This window comes from Esox lucius, chromosome 1, assembly GCF_011004845.1.
Source record: "Esox lucius isolate fEsoLuc1 chromosome 1, fEsoLuc1.pri, whole genome shotgun sequence".
NCBI classification, from domain to species: Eukaryota; Metazoa; Chordata; class Actinopteri; order Esociformes; family Esocidae; genus Esox; species Esox lucius.
The window spans coordinates 28,491,839-28,502,415 of NC_047569.1; the positions used below are offsets into that span (position 1 = coordinate 28,491,839).

At 43.5% G+C, this 10,577-nt stretch overlaps 1 protein-coding gene across 4 annotated transcripts; it reads left to right on the forward strand.

Annotated features, from left to right (window-relative positions):
- Positions 1–3,768: 3,768 nt before the first annotated feature.
- Positions 3,769–10,533, forward strand: tagln (transgelin). 4 transcript variants are annotated; one of them, XM_010870978.3, is made up of 6 exons: positions 3,774–3,896; positions 7,443–7,483; positions 8,249–8,452; positions 9,090–9,261; positions 9,433–9,535; positions 9,822–10,533. In XM_010870978.3, the coding sequence occupies exons 2-6, from the start codon at positions 7,472–7,474 to the stop codon at positions 9,958–9,960; spliced, it is 630 nt and encodes a 209-aa protein (XP_010869280.1). In that variant the 5' UTR covers positions 3,774–3,896; positions 7,443–7,471; the 3' UTR covers positions 9,961–10,533.
- The last annotated feature ends 44 nt before the right edge of the window (positions 10,534–10,577 follow it).

A 10,577-nucleotide genomic window follows, 5' to 3' on the forward strand; every position in this document is an offset into this window, starting at 1 on the left:
AAATGAAGGCCTTCAACTTCTAAGCATGTTACACTCCATTTTTCTATTGCAATCCCCAATCAGGGACTTGGCCTTCCGTTCTACCTCATCATTAATTGCACCCACCTGGTGTCGCAGGTCTAAATAAGTCAGGTCTAAATAAGTCAGGTCTAAATAAGTCAGGTCTAAATAAGAGTGGAACTGGTTTCAAAGACCAGATTTGAATACTACTGGCTTAATTAGGGACACCCAATGATATCACTGGACAGAGGATAGAAGCTGTAAAAGGTGTAAAAATTATTAAATGCCAGCTGACCAGTAATTGACTAGGTCAGGATCCTCTGGATGATGTCTACTTCTATAAGGATATAATAGGGGTTATTCAAACTGTTAGACTTTTTAAAGTTGTTTTTTGGAAATGTGTTTCCTTTCATTTATGCTTTGGCCAAAAATATCAGTAGAGTAAAGAACAACATTATCATGGTATGTGAATTAGTTAACAGAATGCACCTTTAAAAGGGTTTCAAAATTCTCATTGACGCAGTGCCAGAACTAAATCCATAAATCGGTTTTGATTGAAGAGGACTCGGTTGTTATTCTACCCACTGCAGGATACATCACTATGAAAACAACATCAACATCATTGGCTGAAAATAAATTTAAAAGGCTGCAATCTCACTGGGTTATACACTACTGAGCTGACAACTTATTTTATCCATTTGAGAGCATCCCAAATACCAAATTTCCTGAAATGGAAACAGCTGAATTCGAGAACTTGGTTGATATTGGAAGACACACATGTCCTCTGATGGCAATGCATAACCCTGTAAACATGTTCCCTCTCACCGCTTATACTGATCTATTATAAACCAGTCAGAAGCTGGATGTAAACAAAATCCTTCACTATTGTAAACTCACTCTGTCATACGACACACACACACACACACACACTATTTCTAGATTGTATCGGATCAGTTCCTAAAACCCCACAAATAACATTAACCAGAGTTATTGGGACATCACTAAAATGTAAATAAAATAATATTCATATTTTTATTGACGTTTGTTATGGGAACGTGTCAGGGCCTCTGAGCTAGGGAATATAGGCCAGAGACATTCACATCTTGACCTTTAAGGCACCGCTATAATCGCTGGGGTAAAAAAAACACCCCAGAGATGTTATCAAGCTTATACTATATAACAATATACTATATTACAATATATAATACATGATTAGCAGGTTCTTTCCAAACTGACAAACGCAGAAGAATGAAACAACTACCACACAATCCTCTCTGCTTATTCTGACCCCTGTTCTCTCTCAAAATATTGATTTTAAAAGATATAGCCTAAACATTGTATGTAAAATGTCAGGTATTTGTTCTGTAGAAAATCTGGGAGAGAGTTTTTGTTTATGACAACCAGTTGAGGGGCCTCTTTAGGCCACTAAATCCTAAATGTTTATGTACAATGTTTAAGCTAATACACAGAGGGTGCTAAAAAGGAACAGGTTGTTGCATGGTGATAACTACATAAGGAAGTGTTAGAATAGTCTATCAGTCTGTCTGTCAGTCTGTCGGATTGTATCTGTCTGTCTTTTCCTGTTAGCTGTCTGTCTCTGTCTGATAGTCTCTGTGTGATGTTCAACACGGTGAGACATGGACATCAAGACGACTGACTCAGTGTGTTAAATAGTTGGAATGAGGAGTAAGGTCAAGTATTACCTAGAGACTGAGATAGTAATCAGAGGGGAATGTGTTAGTATCCACCATGTCCACACAACCTCTCTCCCCCAACTCCCGGTTCTCTCTCACCACACATACAGACACCTCCTCGGGCTATGACCAACCTACAACACACACACACACACACAAGCCAGCTGAGCTGTGTCCTAGACATAAAAGGCCTGGTGTGCTCTGAGCATCATATTACCTTTGTCTTCACTCATCTACCTCTGAACCTCCTCATCATACCTTTCTCTGAACCTCCTCATCAAACCTTCCTCTGAACCTCCTCATCATACCTTCCTCTGAACCTCCTCATCATACCTTCCTCTGAATCTCCTCATCATTCCTTCCTCTGAACCTCCTCATCATACCTTCCTCTGAACCTCCTCATCATACCTTCCTCTGAACCTCCTCATCATACCTTCCTCTGAACCTCCTCATCATACCTTCCTCTGAACCTCCTCATCATACCTTCCTCTGAACCTCCTCATCATACCTTCCTCTGAACCTCCTCATCATACCTTCCTCTGAACCTCCTCATCATACCTTCCTCTGAACCTCCTCATCATACCTTCCTCTGAACCTCCTCATCATACCTTCCTCTGAATCTCCTCATCATACCTTCCTCTGAACCTCCTCATCATACCTTCCTCTGAACCTCCTCATCATACCTTCCTCTGAACCTCCTCATCATACCTTCCTGCTCATTTCTGTCCTCATCCTCTCCCTCCTTCTCCCTCTCTGTATCCCTCTTATTCTCGCTCTCTTCCCATTTCTCCTTATTTCCTCCATGTCCTCCTCTTCTCCTCCTCATCCTCCTCATCCTCCCACACTTATTCCTCTCCTCCCTCTTCCACTCCTCGTCACTCTCCCTCTCTCACTCCTTTCCTACTTCTGCTCTTTCTCCCTTCCTCCTTTATGAATGGGGGAAAGAAAGGATGTGGTAGTAATTTGATCACTCAGGGCCCAGTGGACAGAGTCTGTTGTAACAGTCTGGGCCTCTGACTACAGGCCTTAACATTCAAGATTACGTGATAACTTGTGGATACAATTGGTTTGTCTCAGTATGCTGTTCAAAGGAAGTTGCTATATAGTCTATGTAGTTGCTTACTTATGATGACTGTGGGAACAGATAGCATGCTAGCTAGCCAGTGTTTTCCTAAGAAACAATCTAAAAGCAATCTTCATACTGGAAGCAGATAAATCTCTCCACAAGGTTATCTGACTGAAAATAGATGGAGGGCTTCATCGCCCAAATCCTGAACTATCCCTTTAACTAGAAGACCTCTGTCCATCACCTTCCCTTCCATCTCAAGGTCCACTCTCCATCCTTCTCTTTCAATCCCTCCATCCATCTCCTTCACTCTACCCAGGCTGTGACCCACTCTCTGTCTTTCTCTCTGCTGATGGTATGGTGAAATATTTGGGGAATGCCTGCTGACCGAACCAAAGCCTGTTGGCAGAGCTCCTCTCCTACTGAACAGGCCTTCCCAAATAAGGACGCGCTTTTTTAACGGACCAGAAAAAACCTGCACAGGAAAGACAGGGGCGGAGGAGAAAAGCACTAGAGAGGAGGGAGTAATGGAGGGAGAGGAGACAGAAAGGCCTTGCCCTTTTAAGGTGGTAGTTTCCTTCTCTCTCCCTCTCTCTAATTTTTAGTGAGAGTGCCCTTTTTACACTTTGTGATAACATGTGTCCATTGTTCTGATCTTGCCACATATTTGACATGTGTAGTTTAAAACACAGGCTGAGGTATGACACCAAACACATATTCCTGAACATTTCCTGTAATATACACCGTTTCAGCAGATTGAATGGTGAAACCATTTAAATATTCATTAAGTGACACAACAGATGTGAAATAACAAGCATACAGGCAGGCTCCAGATAATCTGGTTACAATAGAAGATACTTTGTAATACAACATACACCTACAACAAATCCTGATCAGATAGTGATTAGTTCATTTTGATAAGATCACAAAACTCACATGCAAGTGCAATGTGTAAACGAGGCTTAAGAGTAGTGAAGTCATTTCACCTCCTCTGGTCCTTTTAAGCCAGCACTTTTCAGAGGGAGGACTGTTGAAGCTGGAAGTATACAACCACTCAGTCACACACCCACTGACACACACACCTCCTGACCCAGCGCCTGTACAGAGGAAAAACTTGTCTCCCATCCTTTAACACAGTGAGTATGTTTATCGCTTTTCTGCTTTTGGTTCCAGTCAGACTTCCAGAGAGTCAGGAAAACCTCTTGGCTGGATCATTGTCAGTTCTGTCGGTCAGTCAGTCTGTTTGATTGTCTTTTGATCAGTCAATCATTTTGCCTGTCAGTCAAGCATTCAGTCAGTTTGTCTATCTGATTGTATTTCAGTCAGTTTGTCTGTCTGTCGTTCTGTCAGTCAGACAGTGTCTTAATGAATTGGGTACTGGGTGCTAAAGCATCTCTTCTTAGAAGAATTGGTTTGGTAGGTTTCATAGTTGTGTCAATCATGCATCAGCATCAGCCAAATATTGCATCATGACAGAGAACATCATGAAGATGCTATTCAATTTCCAAAAAGAAACAGCTGTCCGGTTTCAGAGAGAAAATCTGGTCTCAGAGAGAAGATCTGGGCTAGGCTGCAGCTCGTATCAGACACAGTAACATACCTCTGTTAGCTCTTCAAGGACTGACTGCCTTACATGGGCTTTGGCTTGGAATTTAATAGTCAACAAAAGTTCAAGCGGGACACTTTCCAAATATGACATACCAATATACACACAGGAAAGCAGACGCAAACACACATAAAACACACCACAGAAATAGACACACACACATTATAAAAATATTCTATTCTATGACACTAATGAACACAGTTTTACAGGATACTGGTTGCTGTGGTTGTTTACGTGTGTGTGTGTGTGTGTGTGTCTGAGAGGGAGAGTGAAAGAAAAGAGAGAGAGAGAGGAGGAGAGAGAACAAAGGATAGAAATAACTACTGAACCAGTGAAAAGCAGTAGCAGTAGCTTCAGTAGTTGTAGTTATCTACAGTACATAGCAACAGAGAAGTCCCAGAGGACGGCTAACCAGCAGCTAGCAGCCTGAGATTAGACTTATCTGGAGGTCCACTTCCGTGGCATTGTGGAGGCGCTGGCATTAAGTCATGACTTTAGCAGCAGTTCACCGACCACTGCTTCCAAATGGCTTCATGACAGGACAGGCAGCAGCAGAAAAACATATAGGGAAGCGGAGACAGATGGTGATGACATGGTTGGTGATGGCATGGATGGCGATGTCACATTTACATCAGATCTAGGTTCTTTGTAGTCAGGATCTTGTTTGATTCAGAGAGTAAAGTCCATATATCCTGTGGTTAGACATTATTGGCGGGTCCTAATAACTCATACACAAAACTTTCCACTCACAGACAGACATGTGCACACACAGAGGGAGATATGTTTGTTGATCTCATTACATTTTTGTTTCATTTACATTAATTATTACAGCTTTTTTATTTAGCACTTGTTTGGCAATCTCAACAAATGTTCTCCATGCCAGTAATGCCATTTACATTTTAATTAGAATGAAATTCTCAGACAGAAAGAAATAGCTAGACCAGGGCTGGCCAACCCAGTTCCTGGAGAGCCATAGTCCTGTAGGTTTTCTCTTCAGCCTCATTTGTGACTAACCTGAGTCTGCTTTTCATCCAACTACTAATTAGAATCAGGTGTGCTGAATAAGAGTTGGAGACAAAACCTACAGGACTGTGGCTCTCCAGGAACAGGGTTGGCCAATCCTGAGCTAGACAGACACCCAGATTAGAGATGTTTTTTTTTTAATTGAGAAATCCCTTTATTGGCACCAATGTGCGATTTATTCATGCGTGTCATGAATACGACAACACCAAAAAGGATGAAAAACATAAATAGATAAATACTCAACCAAAAATGAATTCCATTGGATTCATAAACATGCAGAACCGTTCCTCCAAAGAAAAAGAAAATGCTCTTAAAGCTCTTCTCCTTGTTGAGCCTAGTTCCCCCTGCATACCCTAACATCACCACGACTTTCTAACATATATAGAAAGAAAACTGCCTCTTGCCCACAGACATCCTAATCTCTGGGAAAACTTGGCATCTTTTTGTGGAACAACGTCCCAGATCACCCTTCTGTCAGAGAGAGAGAGAGAGAGAGAGAGAGAGAGAGAGTTGGGGCAGAGAGAGATTAGGGTGAGAGAGAAATGGGAGAGAGATGGGGACTGAGAGATGGGGGAGAGAACCCAGCCTTGTGTCTAACCACAGGCCAGCCTGACAATCTGTTCTGGAAATATCAGACTGGGCTTAATGCCAAAGCCAACAGTCAGTCCCTCAGCAAACAGAAATACCAATACCAAAAGAGAACCCAATATTACCAGACCTCTGAGGCCATCCATATTCTCTCTGTGGAGGGAACTGACCTGTTCTGGCAATATAGGGATTTCCATATTGTAAGAAAATTGGTCCCCTAAAGAAATGCTCAGAATGAGTGTTTGAGAGGTATAGGTTTAGCCCGACATTCCTCTATGTGTGTGAGGGTGAGGCAGATGTTAGTAGCATATCATGGCCTGATTCTGTAGGATAGGAACGTGGGCCATCTTAGGTGTAGTGAGATGCAGTGTTCCGGTATTTTGTTAAGAGCTCTTTTGATCTCCTGAAAACCATGAAAAAATAAAGAAGCTTGAAACAAAACTTCAAAACTCTGAAGTTTTGTTTGAGGTTAAAGGTTTCCAGACATCCAGTTTCTGATAGGTCTGTTCCCCTGTCTTTTTCTTTGCATGACAGAGCAGCAGTGATGTCTTACTGAGCCCAGTGTCAGAGCATCCAGAGCTACAAATCCAAGACAATGTGATCCCACAGCTTTGCTCTGAATGTCAATACAATGTTTAATACATGATCGCTGGTAAAGACAATTAGCTGAGACAAAAGAGTTAGAAGGTTAACGGCAGCTGACATGTACATTTAATTCCAATACGTATTGCCTAGCTTAGGCCCAGTTAATACCTGGGCCTACCATGTGGCCTCTGTCCAGATCTTGTTCACATTCTGATAGTGGCCACATTGTGATCTGTTATGCCAAATTCTGATCTTTCTGATCTTGTGACATTAGTAAATTGTCTTTTTTCTTGCATACAGGCAGACACAAATGGTTCTGTCCAGGATGCAGACTCAGTGTATGGATATAAGACATGCTATTACAATGTGTAGGCGTGACAAACCATGATCTGATAGTGACTGGATAGCATTGATCAGATCAGCGCAAGGTGTAAACAAAGCTTTAAACTGACTGGTCACCATGGGAATAAGGATGTGTAGGCACAATGAGGATTCAGGGACCTGAATTCATGTTTTTTTAAATGAAAAAATAAAACAATAAGAAATAAAAGTATAAAGACTCTCATCCATTTCTTGCCTATTTTGCTGGTAATGCTTTTGAGACAGTTGCGTTAATTCTAAGGCATGAAGACATGTCAGCTGTCCTATGGAGGAGAGTTAGCAGTTTGGTGTACAGAGAGATTTCTCAGTGAATGGACGTTGTCCATGCATAATCTCCAATTACGACTATGGCAATTGATACCTGAAATGTGATCGGACCTCACTTCATTAATGCTAACGGAAACCTCATTCAACAGAAGCTCCCCCCAGCATGACATCCAATCAGGGTGAAAGTGAACTCTAGGTGGTGACAATTAACATTTGACCTTTAACCCCCTAGGCACAGCATCGTTGTATCCCGACATCCAAATGGCGAACAAGGTGACAAGAGTGCTAAGAGTGCATCGCTGGGGCTTTTGCACTTGTCAGCTTGGCCCCAAGGCATCATTCCTGAGAGTGGCAGAGAAACACTGAAAGAAAGCTGGTTCTTCTGATTCTAGGGCTCCCATTGCACAGCAGTTTTGCTTCAGTTATTTAACTCTGCCATGACTGCAGACGGACTAAAGCTCAACTAGTGTGCATTCAGAGACGCGCCATCCTCACAGAGACCGAGCGGCTTTCGCTCAAATACACAGCTTCATAAGCGCATGACATTTGTGTGTGGGCGCGTGTGTGTGTGCGTCATTGTGGGTGTGCTTGTTTTGCGGGTAAATATGCCAGTTGTCCATTGCCTTCATGTGTGCTCGTGTCCGCATGTCAGTCTGCCATATATATCCACAGAGCTGTTGTAAAAGGCTTGACTTGCAAATGAAATGAGGAGTCCATGTGTGCCCAGCTACGATAGGCAAGAACGGATCACAAACGCCATGCAAATGCAGGTCTGCTGGACACTCCCACCTCGGGCACGATAAGAAAACGCTGTAATAAAAAACTGCTTCCTGTCTTGTGGAACATTATGTGTTGTTAATGTCACATTGTCGTGTGGACCACAATATACTTTCAGGCCTCATTCCAGATTGACACAGGGAAACTTCTCACACAAAGGAGAACTGTTCTCACTCCTAGCGAGGTTCTTTACATACCCATACTCACATTTGTATCTGTATTTAACATCTGGTTTTTTTCACTCCACTTTCTCTAACTCTGGTGAGAGAGGCACCTCAGGTAGGCATGGCCAACAAAGGTCCATCTTACGGCATGAGCCGGGTGGTGCAGGACAAGATCGACAAGAAGTACGATACTGAGGTGGAGGAGCTGTTGGTGCAGTGGATTGTGGCCCAGTGTGGATCTAACGTTGGCAAGCCTGAGCCCGGCAAACTGGGCTTCCAGGACTGGCTCAAGGACGGAGTTGTAAGTTTTAATCCAAAGGCTGAAACATTTGTTTAGACGTGTACACTAGGGGTTTCATGTTAGCGTTTCTTTTTTGCCAATGTTTGTTTGACAGAAATATTTGCGTCGTCAGTTAAAACGGGGAAAACACTTGATCATGTGCACAAAAAATAAATACAATTAGCTAAGTGTTGAATTTAGTACACATTAGTACTGCAGGTGGCCTAGGGGTTAGAATTTCTAACCTATCATCTTTAAATTAAGCCCCTCATCCCACAACTGTCATTCTTGTCCCTGAGCACCCAAATTTGGCAGCGCCCATGCACCTCTCCAATTTAGAGGGTTAGTGTTGAAAAGGAAGAAAATTGAAAGGAATCTCACGTTTCAATTGATAGCTATGTGAATGTAACTCTAGACCAGGAGTTTCAAACCGCTTTCACGGAGGGCCGAGTGTCTGCAGGTTTTTGGTTTTTCCTTTAAATTGCTTCCCAGTTCAGACCTACAAAACCAGGTGAGGGTAGAAACTAACCAATTAGTGACCTAATTAATCAATCAAGGTGAGAGCGAAAACCTGCAGCCCTCCATGGAACCGGTTTGACACCTCTGCTCTAGACTTTACGACAGCAGAGTCTGACACATTGGCGCTGCTGTTCCCCAGGTTCTCAGTGAGCTCATTAACAGCCTTTACAAGGAGAACAAGCCTGTCAAGAAGATTGCCAGCTCAAGCATGGCCTTCAAACAGATGGAGCAGATCGCACAGTTCCTAACAGCCGCGGAGAACTACGGCGTCATCAAGACGGACATGTTCCAGACTGTGGATCTCTGGGAAGGTTCGCAATGCATCCTGCTCTCACTTCTTTAATCACAACCAAGGGGATTAGTTGCATGAGCCATGGGGCAAACACTCGAAAGGGGGGCATACCATTGTAGGGGATGAACGGCACTGTGCTTTAGCTGTGGAGTGGAAACTGACCGACTCTGTGGTGATTTTGTGGTGACAGGGAAGGATCTGGCTGCCGTCCAGAGGACACTGATGTCACTTGGCAGTGTGGCTGTTACCAAGGATGACGGCAACTACCGCGGCGACCCCAACTGGTTCTTCAAGTGAGTTTGGGTCTACGGTGTTCGATGCAGGAGTGGTTTGGAGTCCCTATGTGTGTGTTGCGCCCGTGGGTTGTCATTGACAGAAATAGGACGAGGTTGTAACCTTAAGTCTGCCCAATTATTGCCTCCATTTTGAATTATTCAATGTTATTCACGGTTGGCCCAATCCCTCTTGGTGACTTGGTCGGAAACCAGCAGTGGCAAGGTCCATGCTAAAAACTGCCTTGTTTCCAGATATGGCCCCATTACAGAATTTTCTTAAAGCATTTTCCGTGTCCCCTTGCAGAAAAGCCCAGGAGAACAGGAGGGAGTTCTCGGACGACCAGCTGAAGGCAGGGAAGGGTGTGATTGGCCTGCAGATGGGCTCCAACAAAGGGGCCACCCAGTCCGGCATGTCATACGGGGCCACCAGGCAGATCCAGTAAGAACCAAATCATGCGCGGATGTCCCCTCACCTCTCGCCTGCCCCGCCCTCGGCCAACCTTCACCGCAGCTCAGACAGGCCCCACACACCAAGTCCAAATGCCTCGACTACTCAATGCCAGTGAAATAGTCTCGGTAGTATCACACAACACTACGACCAGGCCCGGTCGACAACAAGTCTAGGCTGCAAGTACATTATGTGAAATACAAGTCTTAAGGTGAATGGGAGAACGTCTAGCCGTCAATCACACGTCCTCGACAGCAGGAGGCTGATATCAGATTCATGGAGACGGCACGGAACTCTGGCACGGAAGCAACCAAGCTACACCTTCATAGTAACAAGGACATTTTATCCAATTGTAGAAAAATTATACAAGGCTGATTTCAGAGATAACTGATGTGGACAAGAAACAAGTTAAATGCATCTAAAAGGTTATGCATGATTTTCTCAAGTTAACGGTCTTTGTTCTATTGCCTCTACCAATCCCAGCCTTACTGCTAGTCTCTGTAACAGCCCCATATTTTTGTACATCGTCTTATTAAATAATGACTTTGAAATAAAAAGTGTGCCAGGTTCCTGTGGTTTGATTTCAACGGAAAGTATGAAAATGATCCAGTC